The sequence below is a fragment of the Panthera tigris genome, chromosome E2 (assembly GCF_018350195.1).
Source record: "Panthera tigris isolate Pti1 chromosome E2, P.tigris_Pti1_mat1.1, whole genome shotgun sequence".
In the NCBI taxonomy this organism is placed as follows: Eukaryota; Metazoa; Chordata; class Mammalia; order Carnivora; family Felidae; genus Panthera; species Panthera tigris.
Genome location: NC_056674.1, coordinates 20,042,199 through 20,068,402, shown reverse-complemented (window position 1 = coordinate 20,068,402; position 26,204 = coordinate 20,042,199). Strand labels below are relative to the sequence as shown.

General features: G+C 45.9%; 2 protein-coding genes across 4 annotated transcripts in view; one reads left to right on the top strand and one right to left on the bottom strand.

Annotated features, from left to right (window-relative positions):
* RHPN2 (rhophilin Rho GTPase binding protein 2) overlaps nt 1–307 on the bottom strand; it is a 59,208-nt gene extending 58,901 nt beyond the window's left edge. The window contains exon 1 of the mRNA XM_042968064.1: nt 217–307. Coding sequence (XP_042823998.1) covers nt 217–285 — 69 coding nt within the window. The 5' untranslated portion in view covers nt 286–307. The remainder of the gene's footprint in view (nt 1–216) is intronic.
* Nucleotides 308–7,050: 6,743 nt separating this feature from the next.
* GPATCH1 (G-patch domain containing 1) overlaps nt 7,051–26,204 on the top strand; it is a 40,538-nt gene continuing 21,384 nt past the window's right edge. For 2 of the 3 annotated variants that reach the window (XM_007096735.3, XM_042969588.1), the window contains exons 1-9: nt 7,051–7,162; nt 7,833–8,075; nt 13,334–13,468; nt 15,887–15,972; nt 17,948–18,108; nt 18,761–18,858; nt 20,700–20,758; nt 21,120–21,362; nt 22,261–22,408. In XM_007096735.3, the coding sequence (XP_007096797.1) occupies nt 8,003–8,075; nt 13,334–13,468; nt 15,887–15,972; nt 17,948–18,108; nt 18,761–18,858; nt 20,700–20,758; nt 21,120–21,362; nt 22,261–22,408 (1,003 nt within the window). In that variant the 5' untranslated portion in view covers nt 7,051–7,162; nt 7,833–8,002. Of the gene's footprint in view, nt 7,163–7,471; nt 7,499–7,832; nt 8,076–13,333; nt 13,469–15,886; nt 15,973–17,947; nt 18,109–18,760; nt 18,859–20,699; nt 20,759–21,119; nt 21,363–22,260; nt 22,409–26,204 lie in introns of those variants that run through there. The other variant, XM_007096734.3, reaches the window with a different exon arrangement.

Here is a 26,204-nt window from a genome sequence, read left to right as displayed (position 1 = left end):
CGCCCCCAGCCCCGGAAGCCACCTGCACTTGGCCGCCCGGTACACCACCGCCCGGAGCCCTCGCCCAGAGCCTCTGCCCCGCCCACCCCAGGCCGGTGCGCCCCCTCCCCCTCCTGGCCTGGTCGACCCCGGCCCCGAGCTCCCGAAGCCCCTTCCGCAGCCTGGGGGCAGAAGGTCTGGAGTCCGTAGGCTCCCCGCCCACCCGAAGCCGCCCACCTTCCGAAAGTAGCAGTCGCCCTCCTTTTCCAGCGGCTGGGGGGCCGCGGGCAGCAACGCGTCGGTCATGCTGGCGGCGCGGGCGCGGAGCGAAGACTGTGTGAGGCACCGCAGCGCGTCGGTCTGGGAGAGCGCCCGGACACGCCCCCGCCCCGCCCGCCTGCGCTGCGGCCCCTCCAGCCCCGCCCCAGGCCAGGCCGGGAGCCCTGGAGACCGGGCCCCGCCCGCCGACACCACGCCCCCAGGCCCCGCCCCGGCTCAAGAGTGGCCTGGGCAGCCGCGCCCCATACCCCCCAGGCTAGCCTCCGGGGCCCCGGGGCGCGTCGCTCGCTTTCTCCGAGCCTCTCGGTCCTAATCTGGGCTTCGCTGTTTGCTGTCTCAGTCCTGTGGCGCAGAGGCGGGCCGGGGGTCTCCGAGGCCGCAGCAAGGCCGGGGCTGGGGACCCGGCCCCTTTGCTGGAGCCCTGGGGGTAAACGCAGCGAGCGCGGGGGAAGTCGTGGCCCCTCCCTGAAGGAGCAAGGGTGCCGCGGGACAGTGACCAAACCCGACGCCACGTAGAGGGCTCGGCGAGAGTCCTGGACCCTAAGCCGAGCGGTCGGGAACAGCTTCCGGCCCGGGGAGACCCAGGCCCGAGTCGGGGACCCTGAGAGAGAGCTGGCTGCGCCCCTGCGGGCCTTAGGTGGGTGACTCAGACCTGGTGGCGTGGCGGTCAACCTAATTATTCCCCCCACCCTCGCTGCAGAGACTAGGCGGATCCTCTGAGGGTCGCGGATGGTGCTGGGGGATCCCCAGAAAGAGGTTTGTGCCATAGAAGTGGATGTCCTTGAGCACCTCTACCAGTTAAAACCTCAGTTTTCTCAGCTGCAAAATGGGGCCACATCATGCTCTCTCAAGCTGCCAGAACTACGACGAAAATGCATGTTAAAGCCCTTAGCCGGGGTGTAGGGACGCGCCTAGCTTAGGAGCAAAAGGGGGGACTATTGGGACGGGGTTCACACCACCCTCTCACCACAAACCCCCTTTGACCAATAGACAGCGGGGGCGGATCCTGAGGCCCGAGCCGGAAGCCCCCCTCCCCCGGCCCGCGGGGCCACGCCCCTCCCGGCTGCTGTCCTGCTGTCCCTAACCCCCTCCCCCAACCGAGGGACAATTTTGCGCTGTTGCTGCTGCGTTTGGCTGTCGCCGTAAATGCCTCCGGTAGAACCGAACACCGTCTGCATTCAAAACAAGCTACACATTTCCTTCTCTTCAAAAAAACATGGGGGGTGGGTGGGCGGGGGCGGGCAAAATGTGTGCATATCAGGGGTTGTTCAAGAGTTTTAAAATAAATAGTGACAACAATGAAGGACTAACAACCAAGTAAATGTAAAAACAAACAAACAGAAACAACCCCCCCAAAAGACCCACCAACAAAAATACCAAAAAAAACTTCCTCATCAATGCTGCCTGCAGATTCTGAGACGAGGCACAAGAAAAAGCGTTTCCAGAGGATTGTTTTAATTCTAAGAAAGAACCCGAAGAGTCCTAACCAGCTCAGTGCTGGGACAGGTGTTTGGGAAAATCTGTGGGTGATGCAAAAACTTCCTGGCTCTCTTAAGGTCAGAAACGAGTTATGAAGCTAACATCAGCATATGTCGGTCATCCTGCAATAAACCCATCGCCCTGGAAACCTGCCACGCCCACTTTGGAAGTTGAAAACAGTCCCTCCTGTTTCAAGGATCCTAGGGTGGCAGGTTACTACTACCAGTAATGAAGTTATCAATAAGAGAACCTCTGCTCCAGCCAGAAAGTTTATAGATACTGTGTTTCATTCTCATGACCCTTCTGCAAATAAAGGGATTAAATAATCTCCATTTGCCCCAGGAGAAGACCAAGGTTCAGAGGAGTGAAGTGGGCAAGGGCACACCCCTGTTAGTGGCTGAGATCGGTTTTAGTTCAGGCCTATTGACTTCCGTCCTTCCCTAACACCTTCAGATTTTTGTCATTTTCCACCACCTTGAAGCTCCAATTGACTTTACAATTTGTCACATGTATGGGTCACTTGCACTATTACTGACCTAATAGTCTTCCTTAAAATTCCTCACTTTGTTGAAACAAACTTTATGTTAAAAGAGAATTATGTCATAACCATAAGTGGGAAACCAACAGTACCTCACCCTATGGAGAGATACAAATAAAAACGAACACAGTGAAAACCAAATCTGTTATTTAACATAGCCCGTCACCATTGCCTTCTTGAACTGCTTTTTTTTTTTTTTTTAATTTATAATGTTTATTTACTTTTGAGAGAGAGAGAGACAGAGCATGCGCAGGGCAGGGGCAGAGAGAGAAAGAGACAGAATCAGAGCAGGCTCCGAGCTGTCGGCACAGGGGCTGACACGGACCTTGAACCCGCGAACCGTGAGATCATGACCTGAGCTGAAGTCAGATGCTTAACCGACTGAGCCACCCAGATGCCCCTACTGCTTCTTTCATTAAAAAGGGAGAACAAGAGTAAGAAACATGTTAAAAACACAGCAGCCCACCCTCAGGCTGTCTCCTGGGGATCCTCAGAGGAAAAGGAGCACTTTCCTGTGAGTCCCAGCAGACCACATGAGCCATCTGAGTGTCACTGCTTGGGGCTGTGCACAACCAGACATCTCCAGCACTCTTGTGGCTTATTGCAGGAGGCCCACCAGCCTGATGCCATATCTTTGATCCCACTCTGATCAGGAATGGAGAACTGCCGTTGCTGACCCAGCAGGAGAGTAACATCTAACCTTCTATTTGTCAACCCTACTGGTGTGTGTCACAAGAACCACGGAGGAGCCCCTGTGCTCCTAACAAAAAAGCTGGGGTGGGAATTTCCCAGGTAGGCAAAAGATTAAAATCTGAACTGCAGACAGCCATTTTGTCAAGTCCTCGTCTTACCATCTGGCTGAGGCCAGTGGTTGACTGTCCAGGGACCCAGTTCCTGCAAGTAAAATGCAAATCCTACTTCCTAACACCTACCTGCTTGTTGACAAAAGGTGCATTGGCCTCTCTGACATGCATCTTCCCCAGGAGAATCCTAGGATATTTGCCCAATTAAAAGCAGAAAATACAAGGTCATCCTTAAATGATGAAAATTCATTGTAACTTATAGACCAGATTTTGCAATTTTTATTTAAAAAATCTTAGAGGTGCATCTGGGTGACTCAGGCCATTAAGCATCTGACTTCGGCTCAGGTCATGATCTCATGGTCTGTGGGTTCGAGCCCTACATTGGGCTCTCTGCTGTCAGCATGGAGCCCGGCTTGGATTCTCTGAACCTCCTCTCTCTGCCCCTCCTTTCCCCTCCCCGTCTCTCACTCTCAAACATAAATTAACATTAAAAAAATAAAAATAAAGAAAAATTCTTAGAAGCCATACGGTGCCGTAGAGGTGCACCAACTATAAAGGCCACATCAGTCTTGGCAGGCTCTCCTATTGAGTCACCTCGGCCAGATCCTTTAACCCCTCATGACTTCAGTTTCCCCAGCTATAAATTAGGATCTTACACATAGCAGTTGTGTATTGCACACTTACTCTAGGGCAGGCACTGTGCAATGCACTCCATGTGCATGATCTCAGTTGGTCCTCCGACGACCCTATCAAGTGAGTACTTTACCATTCCCGTTTTACAGAGGAAGAGACTGAGGTTCAGAGGTCCCCAGCCCGGTAAATTAGACTGTCTGGTGTTATATCACATACAATGCTACACTATCCTGTTCCTGTGATTTAAAAGGAAAGATATTTTGGCATACTGAGAAGATATGATTATAGATGAAAACAAATTAGTGACAGAATGGCAAAACAAACAAGCAAATATTCATGATAACGGGGAGCGACCAGCATCTCATACAATGTGGGAGTATAGCTTTGGAAAACTGGCATTTTCTAAATATATCTATCTAAAGCAGATATAGGTCTAGCTTATGGTCCAGCAATTCCAACACTAGGTAGATAACTCAAAGAAATGCATGCATATGTTGTGTTCACCATAAATCATGTACAGGAATGTTCACAGCTGCACTTTTCAAAATAGTCCTTAACCAGAAACTACCCACATGCCCATCAACAGTAGAATGAATAATTGTGGCATACTCACACAATGAAAAACTTTACACAATGAAAATGAACATAGTACTATTACAAGCAACAAATACATTGTGAGCAACATATTTTGCCCCCCAAAATATCGTTGAGCAAAAGAAGCCATAAAATACTGTAATTCCATTTTATGCAAAGTATAAAACAAAATCAGTCCATTCTGGGACTATTGCTTCTGGGATTCTGGAAAATTTCTATTTCTTGATCGGCTTATTGTTATATGGATGTGTTTACTTTGTGAAAATAAATAGAACTGTGTGCTTACGATTTGTGCACTTTTCATATATATGTGATATTTCTTTTTTTTTTAAGTTTATTTATTTATTTCGAGAGAGAGAGAGGCAGAGAGAAAGTGAGCAGAGGAGGAGCAGAGACAGGGGGATACAGAATCCCAAGCAGGCCCCATGCTATCAGTGCAGAGCCCAATGCTGGGCTTGAACTCACAAACCTCAAGATCATGACCTGAGCCGACAACAAGAATCAGAGGCTTAACCAACTTAGCACCCCAATGTGATATTTCAAAAAGAAAACACAATGAGAGAAGATGAATGACATTGATTCCAAAGCACATAGAGCAGGTTTCTTTGTACATCATGAGTGACCATCCTACTACCATGAGTGACCACCACGAGGAAGAAATTACTCCATACCCAGGTGATTCAGCTCATCTTCCTATCTGCAGTTTTCCGATAAGATGCTGAGATTTGTGCCCTTTTGCATGTCTAAGTAAGAAAGGAAGAGTCTGTGGTGATTAGGCTGCTACAGCTTACGTAAAACACATGCAGTCTCCAGGTTCCTGCTGCAAAGAATCAGGAGTATGAGGTTGTAAGTGACCAGGGTCACAGATGGAGTACCCAGTCATCCTGAAAATACCCAGGAGACAGCTGAGAACCACTCTTTGGGGAAGCTGCAGGAAGTTTGAAGGGCCCTTGTTCCCCTGAACCTCAGTGATCAGGAATCAGAAAGTGGTTATGTGATTATAGTGGTTATAGTGGCTAATGATTGTCAGGAATCCAATTAAGTACAACTCTCAATAATAAGTTTATTGGGTTTTCCTTGTCTTGTTGGAAATTATAAACAGTAAGAAAATAAGTTGGTAGTTTAGAAATAAAATCATGGACCTTCGTGATTTGTCTGGGTGTGTGGATTAGCCCCCAATCTTCTTTGCTGTCGATGTCTACATTTATATGCACAAGGACAGTTGATGGGCAAATGATGACCCTGGGGCCCTTCAGGGCTTCAAGATACAAAAAGATGCCTTTCCTTTAGTACATTAGTACATACTAATACATACAAAAACCTTTAAAATCAAAACCAAGCCACTGACATAAAAATGTTTTGAAAAAAAACCCCGGGATGCTGCTAAAAACAAAAATTCAAATGGCACAATATTGTTTACCTCTACCCTTTCTACCCTGATTTCCTTTGATCAGTGGCCACCATTGTTACTCGTTTCTTAGGGGAGTTTACTAGAAACATGTTATATGTGAATGTGTCCAGGCTGTGCATATAAGAGCCACAATAAATCCAGCTATTTATGTTTTCTTTTAATATTACTGGCAGCACTCTATGTGCTCTGTCTCACCCCTTGTTTTGCTCATTTAACAACATATGTTGAAGATCATTCCTCACCAACATTTTTTAATGCTTTATACTATTCCGTTATATAGATCGTTCCAGTCACCTATTGCTGCTAACAAACTACCACAAATATAATAGTTTAAAATAAGAACAATCATTTTATTGCTATCTCTCATGGTTCCTGGAGGTGACTAACCTCAGCCAAGAGGTCTTGCTCTGGGTCTCACATGTAGCTGCTCAGATGATTGCTGGAACTGGAGTCATTTTGGAGCTTCCCCACTCAAATATCTGGCCACTGATGCTGATTGTTAACTGGGGCCAGGCGAGGTCATATATCTACAGAAAAGCCTCTCCCTGTGGCCTGGGCTTCCTCACAGCACAGAGGTTGGATTTACGAGGTCAGTATCCCCGGAATCTGCAAGTTTTTTAAAGCTTGGGTGTAAGGAATGTAGTATTATCACTTGGTAATCTTTTGGTCAAGCAGTCAGAGAGTCTAGATTCAAGGGGAGGAGGACATAGACTCTTATTGTCAAGGGAAGTGTCAAACAATTCTGTGGCTATTTTAAAAACTTGCTTAAAAAATCTTGTTTTTAAAGTCACGTACCATGATTTACTTAACTAGTTATTCATCCCTTTTATTCCCCCAAATGATTCATTCAGTGTTTACTATATGCCAAGTACTGTTGTAAGCTCTGAGGATACAGTAAAGAGAATAAGAAAATCTGGCTCAAATCTATGTCCTTGTGGAGCTTATAGTTTCAATGTGTAGAAAAACATAACAGATAAAATAAGTAAGCATATAAAATTATGTGATATGTTAAAGGTGATAATTATTGTGGAAAAATGTAAAGTAGGGTAAGGGGGGATAGAGAGTATAGCAAACTAGAACGTGTTTTTAAGCAGAGAAGGCTTCATGGAGAAAGTAACCTTTGAGCAGGTAACTGAAGAAGGTGAGGGAACGAGTCATGTGGTATCTGGGAGAAGGACATTCCAAGCCAAGGGAATAGTGAATGCAAGGCCTTGAGATCAGAGGATGCTTAGAATGCTTAAGCCACGGCCCCACTCCCAGAGATTCTGATTTGGAAGCCCTGGGGGATGGGTAAAGGGAATTTTAGCAACATCCTAGTGATTCTGACTCATGCCAACTTCTGATCCTCATTTGGAAAGCCTGGACTTCCAGATCTGGTTTTCATCTCAACCTCACCCCTTCCTAGCTGAGCTTCATCTTTTCCTTCCGCAAAAAAGGAGTTTGGGGGTGAGATAACAGCACTCCACTTGAGAGATGGCTCTTTCCTTAGATTCAGTGAGAATGTCCTGAGAGTCCCCACCCTCCTCACAGGAGCCTTTTGCTGGTCTGCTGGCTTTTTGTTTCCCCTTTCTCCTGTTCTTTCTCTTTTCAGTTTTCTTCCCCTTCCCTCCCCCCCCTTCCCCTCCTCCCTTTCCCTTCCTTTCCTTTCCCTTCTTTCCTCTCCTCTCCTCTCCCCTGCCCTCCTTTTCTTTTTTCTTATTTCTCTTCTCTTCTTTTCTTTCTTGTCCCGAGCTGCCTTAACCATGGACATCGGGGTTCCTGTGTCTGTGACTCCTTCCAGAGGTTTGGAAGGGGACTCCACCTATGCAAACCTAAGGGTGATATATACAAAACGCTTGTGAGTGTGTGTAGCTGGAAGCACAGGCACTTTCCCAACAGGTGGCGGGGTGGGGGTGGGAGTGAGGGTGGGATGGGAGGGAGCTGAAAGGGAGAGGGGGACAGGGACCAACAGGTGGGGGTGGGCAGACAGTCACGGAGCACCAGCCCCGCGGCGGGACAGATGGATGGCCTCTCAGCTTCTCCCAGGCGCCGCCGCCTGACCCGCTAGTCGCGGAGCTAGGATGTCGTGGCTGCCAGAGCCTCCGAGGTAACTCCTACCGGGTCTGGCTCTCACTAGACAGATTTGAGATCTCCCAAGCACAGACCAGTGGCGAGAGGCTAGCCAGGCCAACACCTTCGGGCACCTGCACCTGCAGCATCGCCTTGGTTCGCGGAGGAGAAAGGGCGAAAGCCTTTTGGCCCTCTGACGCTTCCGTAGCGAGGGGGCGGGGCCCGGAAGGGAGCAGGATGGCGGCGCTGGACAGTGACAGCGAAGAGGACTTGGTCAGCTATGGGACGGGCCTGGAGCCGCTGGAAGAAGGTGCGGGCCAGATTGGTCGCCGGGGTCTGTGGCAAACAGGTCCAGGATCCGGGGCAAAAACGCCCAACCCCGTGCCGGGCCTCCTGTGGCCCCGGGGTTAAGGCTCGCTCGCTACTGGTGTCGGGAACAGCGGTGAAAGAAGCGTGCTCGGTGCTTTTGGAGTGCCCACGCTCTGGAGCGACGGATGAGAGACCCTGAGGGGTGGGAAACAGAAAGATGACGAAACAGGCTCGTTGGAGAACTGGGGGGTGGTGGTGGTGATGGTCAGGCAATGTCTTCCCTAGGAGAGGACGTTTGAGCTCAGACTTGAAACAGAGGGAGGAACCAACCATACGAAGATCTGGGTAGGAGAGCATTTCAGGCAGAGAGAACAGCAAGCTCAAAAGCTCTGAAGTCAGAGCCAGTTTGACAAATTGAGGGTCAGGCAGGACTGCTGTGGGTGGAGCCGACGACGGCAGCAATGGGAGACTGGCAGAAGAGGATGTCAGAGGGGGAGGCAGGGGCTGCATCTTACTTGGTATGTAAGGGTGTTTGGATTTTATACTGAGCGTAGGACAGTCATTGTGGGGTTTTACACAAGGGAGAGATGTATATTTTTAAGATTATTCTGTTCTCGATTTTGAGAATAGACGGGTTGGAGGGGGTGGTGTGGGCAAGAGCGAAGGAGAAATATTAGCAAAAAGCGGTCTGGAGATGATGATGATGGCTTGGACTGGGGTGTTAGTAGTGGTGGTGGTAAGAAATGGTCTGGGTAGAGGTACACATTGAAAGCAGAGCAGACTGGACTTGCTGCTGAGATGTGGGGGTGAGGGCAAGATGAGGCAAGGTTCTTACCCCTGTTTCTGGTCTGATTCCTTAATGACTTGATTTGTTCAGCAATGTATTGAGTACCCAGGAAGGACTGATGGCAGTGCTAGCCCTGTGGGTAGGACAAAGGGAGCATGGGGAGCATGGTGGGTAGGAGTTACTTGCAGACCTCCTGTTGGTGGGACCTTTTTTTTTTTTTTTTCTTAATATATGTATTTTTGAGAGAGTTCAAGCAGGGGAGGGGTAGAGAGAGGGGAGACAGGGGATCTGAAGCAGGCTCTGCACTGACAGGCTGACAGCAGCAAGCCCAATGTGGGGCTCAAACTCAGCAATCCAGAGATCATGACCTGAGCCACCCAGGCGCCCCTGTTGGTGGGATCTTATTTGCCACCCTGACCGCATCCTGCCAGGTTGGTTGTACTTCTGGGGCATTTCTACTGAAGACCCTCCCCTACCAGCAGTTATTTAAAAAAAATTTTTTTTAACATTTATTTTTGAGAGACAGAGCGAGACAGAGCACGAGTGGGGGAGGGGCCAAGAGGGGTGGGGGGGACACAGAATCGAAAGCAGGCTCCAGGCTCTGAGCTGTCAGCACAGAGCCTGACACAGGGCTCGAACTCAAGGACCTCGAGATCATGACCTGAGGTGAAGTTGGACGCCCAACTGACTGAGCCACCCAGGCGCCCCTCCCTACCAGCAGTTCTAATCATCAGAAACTTTGGCCAGACACTGGCCCTACTTTACCCTCTGCTTACAAAAGACAGAGGGACACTAGTCTCCTGAAAGCTTCTTATGTGCTTAAGACAGCCCTTGCATTTCCTCTAAGTCATCTCCGTACTTCACTCAACATCCTCAGTTCTCTGATATGTTCAGTTTAAAGTCCCTGAAACCCCAATTTGTCAGAGCCTTTCTCGAAGTATGGGACCAGAGTGTGGGTAGAACAGGGCTACCATTAGTGTGTTCTTCATTCTAGACTGTAGTTTTTTAATACAACCTAAGGTCACGGTAGCTTTATTGGCAGGCGTATCACCCCATGATCTCAAAGAATTTGTTGACAGAGATCCTGTATTGGGGGAGTTCAGATCTAGTTGAGCACAAAAGTACAAGGTTTGCAAGTGCTAAATTATATGATATAGACAGGAAAAAACCTCCACAAGCTAGCAGGGAACCTGAGAGGGCCAGATGGGATTCCTTTTAAAACTGGTTCAGGTTAGCTATGCAGAAAGAGGGCAGGGGTTCGACCTGCATGGGTGGAGGTTATTACAGCCGTGTTGGGCAGCTGTTTATGCATTTCTGTATTTCTCATCTCACACTTGTTTCCTTGTGAGTGACATATTGTAAGCATCAACTATTTGACCTACGTTTTTCCAGTTCCTCCTCTTTGATGATGCACAGAATCTGAAATGAAGCCCAATGGCCTAACCATGCTTTTGAAATGAAAGGAAGGGACATTTGATTTGTAGATCTCCCCCCGCCCCCACCCGGGTCTAAAAGTCACTCTTTAACTTCTCACTATTAGAAGTTTTTGAAGATTGAGTCATTGTTTCCCAAGCACTTTGAAGTTTAAATGCACTCAGTACATTTTACAGTATAGCATACTAGACCAATAATCACTTTTACTTCCTGCTTTGAAGTTTTAGTGACAGGTTAGACAAACATTGGTAGAGGAAGGACTCCAGTACTTAATTAAAGTTGCTGGCCCTGATGGAAAAGTTTTCTGGTTAAGAGATAGTGGCCAAACTGTCACACACAGACCCACAGGCACAGAGGCCCTCTGGCCTGGAAGGAAGGGGGCACCAGAACTTACTTACCCTCATTAGATACTTCTACTTGGTTCTGGATCATCTCTGGCTCATCCTGTACCCAGATTAAGTTTAGGGCGATTTTCCTCCTTGAAGCTATGGCTTTCCCACTTAAGACTCTCTGTGGCTCCCATCACCCATAGGGCATACCACAGACCCTGAAGCACTGAGTGCAAGGCCCTTTGCACTATCTGCCCTTCTAGTTCCATCTTCTGCCCCTTCCCTTACCTCTAGTCAGTCTAGACTACTCTTTCAGACTTACGATTTATTGATTGAGGCAATGCCTCTGTTGGGAATTATGTCTCTATCAGCAGCTGTCAGATTCTGCTCATGCTGAGGGTGACTGTGATGTTGTGGTCCTTGTACATTGTCAGAAGAGTTCTTATATATTCAGCTCTCCTCTGCGTGGCTCTGAGTGCCCTGGAAACAGGGACAGAGTTGTGTCTAGTTTTCCACACCCAGGGTCTAGTACAGGGTTGCTTCCATGGTGAGGGATAGTATGGCTGGTATCCCTGGCTTGGAGGCAAAGTTGAAATCTGATTTCAGCTTTGTGTTTATGAGCCGTGGACTTTAGGGTTGTTACTTAATCAGAGCATGCTTATCAGTTATGAAGAATGAGATAATATGTGTGAAAAGAAGGGCTGTGTTGTTATTAGCAGCACTAATTACAAGAGGGCCTGGCCACAACGCCACCTCCTCCCCGGAGTTTTCTCCTGATGTGATTAGAGGTGGCGCCTCCCCCTCAGGAGCCCTGTGGGACCCAGCTGGCCATGCTGGTCGGCCCTCATTATCTGCCGCCATAGGTTCCACTTAGCTGTCTGCTGATCTTATCTCCCCTTCCAGGTTAAGAGCACCTTGGGAACAGAGCAAGAATGGCACCTCACGTTGGCAGGGTGTGCCCTCTCTCACCTTAACCCAGTAGTTCTCGATCGGGGATGATGTTGCCCCTCAGCGGATGTTGGCCGTGCTGGGTGGGAGAGCAATGCTTACTGGCATCTGCTGTTACGGGCCAGGGATGCCGCTAAATCCTACAGTGCACAGGACCGTCCCACGGCACAGATCTATCCTGTACAAACTGCCCATAGTGCCGAAGTTGAGAAACCCCACCTTAGCCAAGAATCGTGCCAGGTGCACATGTAGTAGTGGATTGAGTGTGACGCATTTCCAAACACTGGAAATCTTGGATCATGGGACCCGAGTTGTAATTCAGTTCCTTAGAGTGAAATGAAATTGTAGCTGGTATTAACTAACCAAGCTTCGCTGTGACCAAACACTGTGCTCACCTCTCTGCCTGTGGTGGGTCCTCCTCAGCACCAGCCTACCAGATAGTTCTGTTTATTGCCCTACCTTTACAGTCGTGGAGGCTGAGGTGTGGAGAGATCAAGTAACTTGCCCAAGTTCACAAAGTAGCAAGGGTAGGGGGATTTGAACCTGGATGTCTTGATCTTCCAAACCTCAACTCTTGACTGCCCTGCCATGGGTTATACTCCAGAAATGATGTAAAGGCATCACAAGCTACTAGTAAGAATGTAGGACTATGAGGCTAGAAGTTCCTCTGCTTTTTGTTCCATCTTCCAGAAGTAGTCACTGGCTTAATTATTGAAATAACAGGGACACATGGGCTTATCTACTGTACATAATAATAATAATAATGGCAGCCAGTATTTTAAGTGCTTACTGTGTACCTCTTCTTGCTAAGCACTTTATAGGCATTATCTTATTCACTTTGCATAACAACTCTATGAAATAGATATTACTATTCGTGTCACCCCCATTTTACGGATGAGGAAATCAAGGCATAGAGAAGTCAAGATGACTGAGGTCCTGGTCCTGGTAAAGATGGGGTGAAAGCGTTGTGACCCTCAACTCTGTGCCTTTAACTATCATATAACTTGCTTTCTGTGTTGAATGTTTGAAAGTAACTTGATGGTTACTTTTTATTTTAAATAGATTCAGAATTCTGAATCACAGTGGATAAAATTAACCAGTAATTTGTGACACAGTACCTGAAAGTGTAAACCTAAGGAATTTTTAGACTTTATTAAGCTCCTTTCCACTATGTGATGTAGCAAGCCAGCCCTTTTCAGCAGAGCAGGAAAATGATTAATTTGAAAGAACAGTAACTATGGAATCAGGAGATTGCCAGGAATAAGGACACATTTGGGATTTGGGGAGAATGGGCAACACCAAAGGACAAACTCTGGGCTTGGGATGCTGTGAAGTTCTAGAAGAGATACAGAACTGTTCCTTGTGTCGCGAACCTTCTCATGCCCTGTGCCAGCCCCGCGACCTGCCTCTGGCATTGCCAGTAGAGTTTATCTCCAACGATTGGAACCGCCCCCGCCCCATATAATTCAGTTTATGTGATGGACTTTAGTGGGAATCAGGCCATTGGTGCCAAAACGTGTGTCTAACAGAAATAAGAAACATCTATAATAGCCTTAGAACTATAAAGAAGCTTGATACAGTGTGTTACTTTAGAAACTACATAAGCTAGTAAAGCCTAGGAATAAAAAAAAAACTTAATTAAACTTGTTACACTTGAAATTACAAGAAGTAAACAATTCAGCATGTTTAAGAAATGACACTTTCCCTAAATTTTTTTCTAATCCGCCACCTGCTTCTCTCTCATCAAAATACTTTTTTCAGGTGAAAGACCAAAAAAACCAATTCCTCTTCAGGATCAGACTGTCAGAGACGAAAAAGGAAGGTATAAACGGTTTCATGGGGCCTTTAGCGGAGGTTTCTCTGCTGGGTACTTCAACACTGTTGGCTCGAAAGAAGGTATGATTTTCCTACGTGTAGCTATCATATCATATCATATCGCTGAACTATTATAAGATTCTCCTTCTCTTCCACCTCTCCCTTTTTAAAAAAAACTTCTTTAAACACTTTAATACACACACTGTAGACTTTTGTGTTCTTTCAAGATTTGGCATGTTTTCAGAGTCCACGGGTATGTTGTTCATTGGTTACAACCTGAGAGTGAAAGTTTTCTTTCACTTAAAAAAAAAAAAAAAAAAAAAAGATATATTCTCACCAGATGGTTAAGTGACGATAATGACTTCCGTTTTATACCATCGCATCTTGCCACACACAAAATGCTGTCATACACATTCCCTCAGGTAACCATTGTCTTCCGTGTCTTAGTGACTGAGGAAGGCAGGTGTCATAGTTGCTTTGTAGGTGAGGCCACTGAGGGTCAGAGCCGCTCTCTCCTGGCACTGGGGACCACAGCATGCTTGTCAGTCTATGCTCTCAACCTGAAGAAAAATCAGTTAAAAATTTCATGTTATGCAATATAATGGATTCTGCATTGTTTAAAGTCACGTATGCTTTTTAAGTGTTTTCACACAGAAACTGGAATGACTTTTATGTGCCAGATAGGAAGGGAAGAAGAACTGAGTAACTCGTGTAGCAATTGTTGAGAACAAAATGGGACACGGTTTTATATATACACAATAACTTGTATAGAACAATAGTAAAATAAAGATGAGAAAAGCCATGTAAGAAAAATAGTTGGGGTAAATAAGATGGTTTAAAGTTCAATATCCAGAATGTGTAAAGAGCAGTTCAATGAGCAAATGACCAAAGTATCTGAACAGTTTACTCCAGAGGAGATAGAAACGCTGTATTTAATATTCAGCCTTATTACTAAGAAAGGCAAAGTAAGGTAACCAAGGCACTATGAAATTAGCACACTTTATTAAAATGTTAAAAGTGGCAGGAGGGTTGGTGACGAAAGAAGTACACTAATACGTTGCTGATTGTTGCGATTATAGCTGTGCCATATATTGTAATAAGACCAGCTCAAACGATTGTCAGGAAGACTGTGATACGTTCATACCCTGGAGTATCTCTTTACCATTAGAAGGACTATACAGAAATCGGGCAAAGACTATAGAAATCCAAAGTGGAGGAAGGCAGTGGCCTAGGAGAGCTGATCCTCACTCCCGGATACCTGGGGGTATCTCCCAGGCCTGCCCAGAAACCTGCTCCACCCACTGACCAAGAGTAGATCTGCCCCATACTCCTTAGGTCCACAGGACTCTTGTAGGAAACCAGAAAGGAGGTGTGTCCCTCTCAGAGAAAACTACAAAAGTGTATCGTAGAGGGTTACAGATGCATTTGACCTCCAGGCCATTCTCACCGTATAGGCATGGTACATGCTTGGTGACTATGGGCAGGGAACCGGCGTGGTAGTTATAGGACCCAGGGGTTTGATGGAATTGGGGGTGGTATGGGCATTACCTGTCCTTAGACTGGCCAGGTTGAGTCCTTGGGCCAGGGCACCCTGAATTTGCCTGCGCTGCTTCTGTGACTCGGTGCCAGCCACCCTTTCACAGCTGACTCGTGCCCCTTGATGTTATGTCTTCATATGTTAACAAGTTGGTGTCTGTTGCTGTCCTCTTGGTCTCAGAGTGGTCCTGCCTTTTAAGGTGACCTTGCATCTTTTGGTTCACATCTACTTGGAAAAAGAATGTCACTTTCTTCTCTCTCTCTCTTTTTTATTTCAAAAAAAATATTTTTAATGTTTATTTATTTTTGAGAGAGAGAGAGTGAGACAGAGAGTGAGCGGGGGAGGAGCAGAGAGAGAGAGGGAGACACAGAATCGGAAGCGAGCTCCAGGCTCTGAGCTGTCAGCACAGAGCCCGACGCAGGGCTCGAACCACGAACCGTGAGAACATGACTGGAGCTGAAGTCGTATGCCTAACCGACTGAGCCACCCAGGCGCCCCTCTCTCTCTCTGTTTTTTTTTTTTTTTTTTAGAGAGAGAATGAGGGAGTGGGGGAGGGGCAGAGAGAGAGGGAGAGAGAATCTTAAGCAGGCTGCATGCCCAGCGCAGAGCCCAACTCTGGGCTTGATTTCACAATCGTGAGATCATAATTTGAGCTGAAATCAAGAGTCAGATGCTTAGCCAACTGAGCCACCTATGCACCCCATCTCCACTTTTACTGTATAATTTGATTTCTCTTGGTCCTAGATTCTTAGGAGGAAACCTATCCACTGAGTTCTGCCAAGAGTTGTGAGCATTAATAAAGTTACGTTGTATAATTATCTCTACATGAGCAGTGAGATAGAAAGTAGCTAAGGGTTTGTAGGTACTGGGGGTTTCAAGTACATAATTGCATTATTTAATTATTTAGTAATAAACCAACATACCATCTATTATCATAATATTCTAAACGCTTTTCTTTCAAGGATGGACACCCTCTTCCTTCGTGTCTTCTCGACAGAACAGAGCAGACAAATCTGTTCTTGGTCCCGAAGACTTCATGGATGAAGAGGTGGGTGTGCAGAACCGGAATTGCCTGTTAGCCAGTGGGATGCGTGCAGCGCCTTAGTCTCCCCAGAGGGTTCAGTGTACGAAGGCTTCTTTGTTTGCGAGGCTTTTTCTTTTAGGAGTTTGGACTAGAGTGCTCTGTACCTCAATGCATTCTTGTTCACTGGAGTAGCATCTTATGCTGGGGCCAGTTTCTAAAGTTAAGGGTGGAGAGGAAAGTCGTTCATAGGCAAATTTCCTTGAAGAAGCCCCAGTTGCCCCAAAAGTGCAGTATCCACGGAGCTGAGTCCACAGCCTCCGACAGTAACTTTGTGCACACCACCGTTTAAGGAACGGTGAGCGACTAGACCAGTTAGGAGTCAAAGGGAGCCCTGTGCAGGCACCTGGGTACCTCATTAACACAACGATGACTGTGCACTTCTTAGGGGTAAATGGGAGCGGGGGGCGGGGGGGGGGTTGTCCTAGGGCCTACAGGGTGTGCTTCATATTTTTAAAAAAATGTTTATTTATTTATTTTGAGAGAGAGATACAGCATGAGCAAGGGAGGGACAGACAGAGAGAGGGGGAGGCAGAGAATCCCAAACAGGCCCTGCATTGCCAGCGCAGAACCTGATGCGGGGCTCGAACTCCCCGGCCGCAAGATCATGACCTGAGCCAACAGCAAGAGTCGGAAGCTTAACCAACTGAGTCACCCAGGAACCCCATGCTCCATTTTGCTTTAAAATTAAACCTCTGTTTCCTTAAAACCTAGTCATGGATTCATTTGTGATAAAGAAGAAATAGAACACTATATTAACATCCTTTAGGTTGCAGGTAAGAGGCAAGGGGAGGTCCCCTTCCTATTTGACTAGCATAATCTATATGGAAACATGACTCATGGAACAAGAAGCCTAGATGTCAGCGAGGCCCCGTGTCCTCTCTTCTCAGCCATCTTCTGCATGTCAGTTTGTCCTTACATCAACCCTCCTTGTGGTCCCAAGGTGGCTACAGTAGCTCCAGATGGCACATCCAGGATCACATCACCTAGTGGAAGGAGGGCTTTTCTTTGGTATCTTTTCTTGAGAGCAAGGAAACCATTCCCATAAGTCCTACCGGGGATCTTACCTCACGTCTGCTGGGGCAGATTGTTTTACGTGCTCATTCTTAAAGCCATCCTTGGCAGTGGAAGTGGGATCAAAGGACTGGCTTAGATAAGATAGGAACCCCTATTGCCTAACTCTCCCCGGGCCCCAGCATACACACCAGGACACCACTGCGGGAGTGCATGGTGGCACCGAGGGGGCCAGTGTCTGCACAGCTTCAGGGCTCTGTGAGGAAAGAGGGAGGGCATAGGCTATCGGAAAGGCAGCCAACAGGAAATGCAGAAACACTTAAGGTAGCACGTACATGCTCAGGAATGCTTGCTGACTGTGACTCTGAGATTTGCCCCCTGCACTTTGACCTTGGAAATATTGTCTGAGGCAACAGTTACTTTCCGTAGAAGTAATTATTGGATTTTAATTACTTCTTATCTTCCTAGCTTGGCTGTGCCTCTTGTGGCCTCACTGAGTGGCCGTCGTCATGCCCTGTCCTCGGCTACCGGCCTTAGCTTTTGTGAGGGTCCTAAAGGCAGATATAAAGTCAGCTGCTCCACACACACATGCAAACACACACACACACACACACACACACACACACACACACACACACATAAGTCAGCCGCTCCACTGATGCCTAATTTGGCTGTGTAGTTTTTTTGTTTGTTTTTTAAAGTTTTTACGTATTCATTTATTTAAGTAATCTCTGTACCCAACATGGGGCTCAAACTCACAACCCCAAAATCAGAGTTGCATGCTTTTCTGACTGAGCAAGGCAGGCATCCCATCAGTTGTGTGGTTTTAACTTTTTTTTTTTTTTTTAAGAAATAAAGCTACGTGATGTATTATGGTTAATCACTTACCAAACAATGTAAGTAATTCTGTTTGAATTTTCTTTTAAAGGATCTTAGTGAATTTGGGATAGCACCTAAAGCAATTGTCACCACGGATGATTTTGCTTCCAAAACCAAAGATAGAATACGAGAAAAGGCCAGGCAGTTAGCAGCTGCTACTGCCCCCATTCCTGGAGCTACTCTGCTTGATGACCTCATAACACCAGCAAAGTGAGAAGAATTTTGTTCTAACTTTTGTGATCTTGGCATCTGCTTTGCATATACATAATGATCTTAATTACAGGTAGTTTGGTTGCAAGTAGGAGAAGCCTAGCTTGAGTGCAAAAGGGGGTTTTGCCAAAAGGATCTTGTGCTTTTATTGCATGGCGTATTCTAGAGCTCCAGTGACCAGCTCTGCTGCTGGGGCTGGTGGAGGCTGGTGAGCTGTTAGGAACTCGGGTGCCTTCCCTCCCACCCTCCCTCAGAAGCCTCAAGGGCTCTCTCCGGTCTGCCTCATTCTTCCCTCTCTTTCTGCATATCTCCTGGTTCTGTTCCTGGGTTGTGTGGCCTGATGTGGCAGCCTCAGACTCATGGTTTCTTAGGCCCCAGGCTTGACAAGGACCATTTAGAGCCCCCAGGTGTCCATTCCAAAGGCCCAGCAGAGAGGACACGGATGGACTTCCCCAGGTTCGGTGTGCACCCACGTCCAGTGAGCTGTGGCCAGAACGGCAGGGCCATGTGGTTCTGATGTGCATGGGGGTCGGCTGTGTTTCAGGGCTCAGGCACAAGTGTGTGAGCTGGACAGGGACTCAAAGACTGCTGATTTCTTACTATCCTCCAGTATTATAAAAGGAAGTTCACGTTCAATGCCTTGATATCCTAGATTATCTATTGGTTTTGAATTGCTAAGAAAAATGGGCTGGAAGGAAGGACAAGGAATTGGCCCTCGAGTAAAGAGAAGACCTCGCCGACAAAAACCTGGTATGTATATTGATTGTCATCAATTCTGTAGCACACTTTTTAATGACTACACGTTTTGGGAAATGAAGCTGCCAGGCAAAGTAATATGCAGATACAGTTGACTGCATGCAGTTGAAAATCCATGTATAACATTTACTTGTTTATTTTCAAGTACAAATTATATATATATATACTTATATAACATACAGTGTTATATTTCCACATGTTACTATTGACTTCCTAAAAACTTATCTGCTTAATAGCCTACTGTTGACCAAGAGCCTCACTGATAACATAAACAGTCAATTAACACATATTTTATATGTTATAGGTATTAAATACTGTATTCTTACAATAAAGTAAGCTAGAGAAGAGAAATTATTATTGAGAAAATCCTAAGGTAAATATATTCACATTAGCTCTACTATAAAAAGTCTGTGTGTAAATGGACCTTTGCAGTTCAAACCTGTGCTGTTTAAGAGTCAACTGTATTTTTTTTTTAATTTGAGTACAGTTGACACACAATGTTACATTAGTTTCAGGTGAGCAGCGCGGTGATTGGACAAGTCCATAGGTTCTGCTGTGCTCACCACAAGAGTAGTGGCCATCTGTCACCATACAGCGCTGTTACAGTACCATTGACTGTATTCCTTGTGCTGTGCCTTTTATCCCTGTGACTTATGCATTCCAGAACTGGAAGCCTATATCGCCCACTTCCCTTCACCCATTTTGCCCATCTCTAAGTCCCCTTCCATCTGGCAGCCATCAGTTTGTTCTCTGCATTTATAGGTCTGATTCTGCTATTTGTTTATTCATTTATTTTTTTTTTCTAGATTCCACATATGAGTGAAATTTGTCTTTCTCAGCCAATACTTAGCACAACATCCTCTAGGTTCATCCATGTCACAAATGACATGATCCCATCCTTCTTATGGCTGTGTAATATTCCATGGGATATTTAACTATGCCCCATCTTTCTTATCCACTCGTCTATTGATGGATGCTGAGGTTGCTTCTATATCTTGGCTATTGTAAATAATGCTGTAATAAACATAGGGGTGTGTGTATCTTTTCAAATTAGTGTTTTTGTTTTTTCCTTTGGATAAATACCGACTAGTAGAATTTTTAGATCATATGGTATTTTTATTTTTAAATTTTTTTAAGTTCATTTATTTTGAGAGAGAGAGAAAGTGCTGATGAAGGAGGGGCAGAGAGAGAGAGGGAGAGCGAGGATCCCAAGCAGGCTCCGCATCGCCAGCGCGGAGTCCAATGCGGGGCTTGAATTCACGAATCGGGAGATCATGACCTGAGCGGAGGTTGGACGTTTAACCGACTGAGCCATCCAGGCACCCCTATTTTTAATTTTTTGAGAAACCTCTGTATTGTTTTCCACAGTGGCTCTACCAATTTCCATTCCCAAAAGGTCACCTGTATTTTAAGGCTTTCTGTGTGTCATGCGTAATAGCATTGTACTAGAATTGTACTAGTTTATATTTCTGCTAGCACCATGTGAAACTGTTTCCTACTCTTATCAAAACTGTGTCACAGTTTAATAGGATTCTTTTCTATTTATGTCTTACCCTTGGTCTCCCCAGCCAGAGTACGAACTCTTGGAGGCAGTAATAATTTCCTTTGGGTTCTCTGTGGCCCTGGGACAGTAGTGGTTAGTCACTGAGCACATTATTGACAGAGTGTGGGTGGGGCAGGGACTGGTGGAAAACAATTCCTGAGTGATCAGTCTCTGACCCTAAAGCCATAGTACCTTTCATAAGTGCTGTCATGGACTTCTAAAGAATGTCAGCAAGTTAGATTTCCATATTTTTAGCTGCTCATGACTAATGTATTTGACATCTCTTTTATAGATCCTGGAGTAAAAATCTATGGCTGTGCATTACCCCCTGGAGGCTCTGAAGGATCCGAGGTACTATATGCAAAGGCTGACCTTGAATTTGGTATAGTGACACCTGTTAGATTATGAACGTGTAATTTTAGGGTCAGAAGAATTTTAGAAATCAGTCAGATCCCATTACGGTGAAATACCCCTACTCTGAAACTGTCTTCATGTCAGAGAATGTATTCAGCAACATGCCCTCACCATACATGTCCAAGGTCTGTTCAGATTCTTGAGTATCAGGGACTCAATTTAGCGATTTGTAATAGTGGAATGAAAGTTTGGTCATTGTTCTGTTTGGAAGTAGTCATTTGAAAATAGTATTTTATAGGCTTCCTTTGCACCAGTCAGTGACTCACCTCCATTCTCCTTTTTCCTCGTGGTTAAATAGGATGAAGATGATGACTATGTGCCTGAAAATGTGACCTTTGCACCCAAAGACATCACACCTGTGGATTTCACACCTAAAGATAACGTGCATGGACTGGCTTACAAGGGCCTGGATCCCCACCAAGCATTGTTTGGAACTGCGGGAGAACATTTTAATCTTTTCAGTGGGGGACCTGAGGGAGCCAGCAATCTCCTTGGAGAGATTGGGGTGAATAAAGGAAGAAAATTGGGAATTTCAGGCCAGGTAAAAGTTTCTGTTTCATGAACATGGAACCATTGACAAATGAGAACGCTTTCCATATTATACTATATCTATAGCAGTCATTATTCATTGACTATGCGAAGACTTTGAGGTGGTTATGTTTTCCTTACGGCCTTTTCTGAACACAGTTCAAGCACACCTTCCTGATTTTAATAGGTACTGCTGAGATCCTGTGACCTAATGTTCTTTAAAAAAACATTTTTTTTATGTTTATTTATTTTTGAGAGAGAGAGAGAGAGAGAGACAGAGCGTGAGCAGGGGAGGGGCAGAGAGAGACACACACACAGAACCTGAAGCAGGCTCCAGGCTCCGAGCTGTCAGCACAGAGCCCAACGTTGGGCTCGATCCCACAAACCCCAAGATCATGACCTGAACTGAAATTAAGAGTCTGACGCTCAACCAATAGCCACCCAGGCATCCCTCCAAATTTCTTTCAAACAAAAAGTAATCCTTGTTGGAGGCCATGTCCACAAAGGTTATAGATTCTTACAATAGCTATTCAGTAGTGGTGCCTTGAGATCCTGGTCACCAGCACTGGCCCCAGGCCATAATGACCGGAAGATGAATATTCTGATGCTGGGTGTGTTCTCCACATTGATGTTGGGTGTGTTCTCCAAGCCTTCCTTCGCTAGGCCCCAGACCTGTAGCTGCTGCTAGGCCTGGAAGACAGCCCCAGCACTGGAGGATGGCATTCACTTCTGGTCACTGTTTCCAAGAGGACTTGAGTGTGTGTGTTAATCTGGTCTCCTGCTTCCCTTCTCTCTTGGTGCTCTTGCAATGCTAATGTGGTCTGTTCAACCACATCCTTAAAGGAGCTTTATTCTTCAGTGGAGACATGCTCTAAAACCTGTCATTGCTGTTTGAAACGTTGTTTTTGAAGGCTTTTGGTGTTGGTGCCCTGGAAGAGGAAGATGATGACATCTATGCCACAGAAACTTTATCCAAATATGACACCATTTTGAAGGATGAGGAGCCTGGAGATGGACTCTACGGCTGGACAGCACCCAGGCAGTATAAAAGTCAGAAAGGTAATTCCATGGACCCTCAACCAATGGTAGGACCAAATGTCAGGGTATCAGGAAGAAGGGATTGCAGAATTGATAACTGCAGTGTCAGCCTCGGTGGAGTTGGGGGTGGTGGCCAGAGATGGAGGGTGAGAAACAAAGTGGAGAGAAGAGAGGCCCCGTGTGGGGGGGTAAGACAGAAGGTAGACCGGGTCGGAGCCAAAGCCAGCTGTCAAGACAAGGCCAAGGTGGGGAGGAGGAAGAGGTCTGGAATCAGGGAAGGAGCGAGTATGTGGACAGGTGCTCGTGCTGCAGGTCAGAGGTGGCACTGGGTCAGAGGGAAGCCCAAGAAACTGGGCAACTGGCCAACATAGGCCCAGCAGGTCAGAAGGCCAGGTGCGGGACCTTCGGTGTGGGACCTTCAGCAAGAGGGAGCTTGGTCCTGGCACCCAGCCTGTCTCCTCACTTGAGTCCCTGGTTCCTGGGGGGCTCTTGTTGGGCTAGGAGATGGACATGTCTTAACACAACTTAAATTTCAAGTCAGGGTCTGTAGTGACTCAGATCCTGTGGTTCTTTTTTGTTTTATTTTTTGAGAGAGAGAGGGTGCAAGTGAGTGAGGCACAGAGAGAGAGAAAGAGAGAGAGAGAGAGAGAGAGAGAAGTGGGGCTCACCCAGGGCTCATGTTTTACCTGAAGTGGGGCTTGAGCTCACCTGACGTGGGACTCGAACTCATGAACTGTGAGATCTGTGAGATCATGACCTGAGCTGAAGTCAGATGCTTAACAACTGAGCCACCCAGGTGCCTTTAGATCCTGTGGTTCTAAGTAAAACTTCACTTTTTCTTTCCAGAAAAGGTGTAGTGTAGGGAGGAGACAGTTTGGAGCAGATGTTAGTAGCATGTGATTTGGAGTCATCTGACTGGATTTGGATCACAGCTGTCTACTGCCCAGCAGTGGGACATGGGGCAAGACTAGTAACCTCTCTGGGCATCATTTGTAAAGTGAGGATCAGATCCGCCCTGAGGGTCCTTATGAGGATTAAGTGGCATAACTCGGTGTTTGGCATGGTACCTGCCCAAAGACTGAATAAATAGTACCTACTCTTCTCTGGTTATAATGATAACAAGCACCTAAATGAAGTAAGGAGGTGATTGCTGAGATAAAACAGTCTACAGGACATTTTTGGATGAAATTTGATCTAATTCCTGTACAACACAGCTGAAACATACATGTTGAAATCTAAATAATCCAAGCATAACTTCCCTAAAGGTTGCCTATTTTGCATTTCTGGAAGGAAAAAAAGCAGGTGCAAACCAGTTTTTAGAGGTGGTTAGCTTAGCGACTGTGAACACAAATTCTGAGACAGGCTGCCTGGATTCCAGCCCTGGCCCTCCCCACTTAGTAGCTGTGGCCTCGGGCATCCTTGCCTGGACAGTGGGCATGACTGTGGCACACCCAAGGAGATTTTAACGTACATGAAGGCCTTGAGACCTGCCTGGCACACAGCATGCACTCTAAGTGTCAGTGGTGTCTGTCATTATCGCCAAAAAAAGAATCTAGGGTTTTACACAAATGCTGGAAGAGGGTGTGCCCAAATGTTCGTCACTTCTTCCTTTTGGTTACCTAGGTTTTCAGAATCTTCTACTAAGACTATGTATTATTTTTATAACTTAAAAAGATGTATGTTAATGTGTTATAATATATTAATACTACAGATTACATTAACATGTTAATTATTGATCATGTTAATTATGGCAATATATTGACACAATACTATATGACTAACATTATCAGAATATATTAATTATATAATAATTGCTAATTTATCATACATATTTAGATCTGTCTCCTGGGTCAGATCTTTGGCTTTTCCTTTATACAACACCTTTGTGCTAATTGAATCCTACCCTTCTCCACATCAAGCCTGAGCTGCTGACTTTCCCCGATCCCCCCAGACTCCCCTTATCCCCTCTCTGCCGTGGCCTCCTCATCTCTCCCACCCCTAGACACAACTTTCTATACTTTTGACCTTAAGGTTTCTCACTGAGTGAATCTAAATTTAGCCAGTCTTCGTGGTTGATTTTTTAATTATTCTTATTTGTTTCCATGATCCATACAGCTATAATAAATATTCTATGGCTCTGTCTTGATGCACATTTGTGTTTTATTTCTTCAGAATAAATTCACAGAAGTAAAATTGCTGGGCTTTAAATGAATACAAAATGCCAAGAGTGTGAAAGATGTTTTTTGTTTATTTTAATTTAAATTTTTTTTTTTTTTTTTTCAACGTTTATTTATTTTTGGGACAGAGAGAGACAGAGCATGAATGGGGGAGGGACAGAGAGAGAGGGAGACACAGAATCGGAAACAGGCTCCAGGCTCTGAGCCATCAGCCCAGAGCCTGACGCGGGGCTCGAACTCACAGACCGTGAGATTGTGACCTGGCTGAAGTCGGACGCTTAACCGACTGCGCCACCCAGGCGCCCCTTGTTTATTTTAATTTAATTTTAATTCCAGTGTAGTTAACAGACAGTGTAATATTAGTTTCAGGTGTACAATACAGTGACTCAACACTTCCATTCATCACCCAGTGCTCATCATGACAGGTGCACTCTCCTTAATCCTCATCACCTATTTCACCCCTCCCTCACCCACCTCCCCTCTGGTAACAATCAGTTTCTTCTCTGTAATTAAGAATCTGTTTCCTTATTTGTCTCTCTTTCTCTCTCTCTTTCTCCTTTGCTCATTTGTTTTGTTTCTTAAATTCCACATATGAGTGAAATCCTGGTATTTGTCTTTCTCTGACATATTTCACTTAGCGTAATACTCACTAGCTCCATCTGTGTTGTTGCAAATGGCAAGATTTCATTCTTTTTTATGGTTGAGTAATATTCCATTGCACGTATGTAGCACGTCTTCTTTATCCACTCATCTCCCCGTGGACACTTGGGCTGCTTCCATAATTTGGCTATTGTGAATGATGCTGCTATAAACATAGGGGTGCCAAGAGTGTCAAAGTGAATCTCAAATTACCCCACAGAATTTTAGGAACTTCAGAAGCTGGTACAAAAGTTCAACGTGAGTTGAAGTGCAAAGAATGATTTTGGTGAGGAGGATAGTTATAGGGCTGTGCTGCATTGTAAGTGGCTGAAGACTTAGGTCGCACCTGCCCCAGGGCGGCTATGTCTACTTCAGGACCACACGGCCCTTGTGTAAGTGCTCATGGTGGTCATGCACAAGGAGCTTTCGGCTACAGAAAATGCATTTCGTGTATACGGATTTTTGCCATAACTGCTATGCTCAGGAAATCCCCGAGAATCACAGAGCCCCTGTCTGTGAGGTTGTCTCCACAACCAGTGGCCAATCCCTGGCTCCCAGTCTGAGGGCATCGGTCATTCTGTTTTCTGAGTGATCTTTGGTGATCTTTATCTCTTCTTAGAATTTCGTTTGAGAAAAAGACAGAAGTACCTTTTAATTTGGACTGAGATTAGATTACAGGCTGGCCTGTTTGCATTGTCTTCTGTGCCTTATTTGGATAGTTGCTAAGGAAACTGGGGAGTAGTCTTCCCCTGGTTCTTCACCTGGTTTTAGAAATGACTCTCTTATCGTCAGGATTTTACTTTTATCCATACTTATGCTCTTAATGTTTTTTTCTTGAGATCTTTTACTCCATAGAGTATACTCTTTGGTACACCTCACCTTAGGTCCTCCTAAGCTAGGCTTTTTCTCTAAAAGCAATATTGAGGTACTTGTCTTGGAGAGCTGTGGCCTCACATCTGGGGCAGCCTAATCAACGGAGGGTGCCGCGGGCCCGGCTGCCG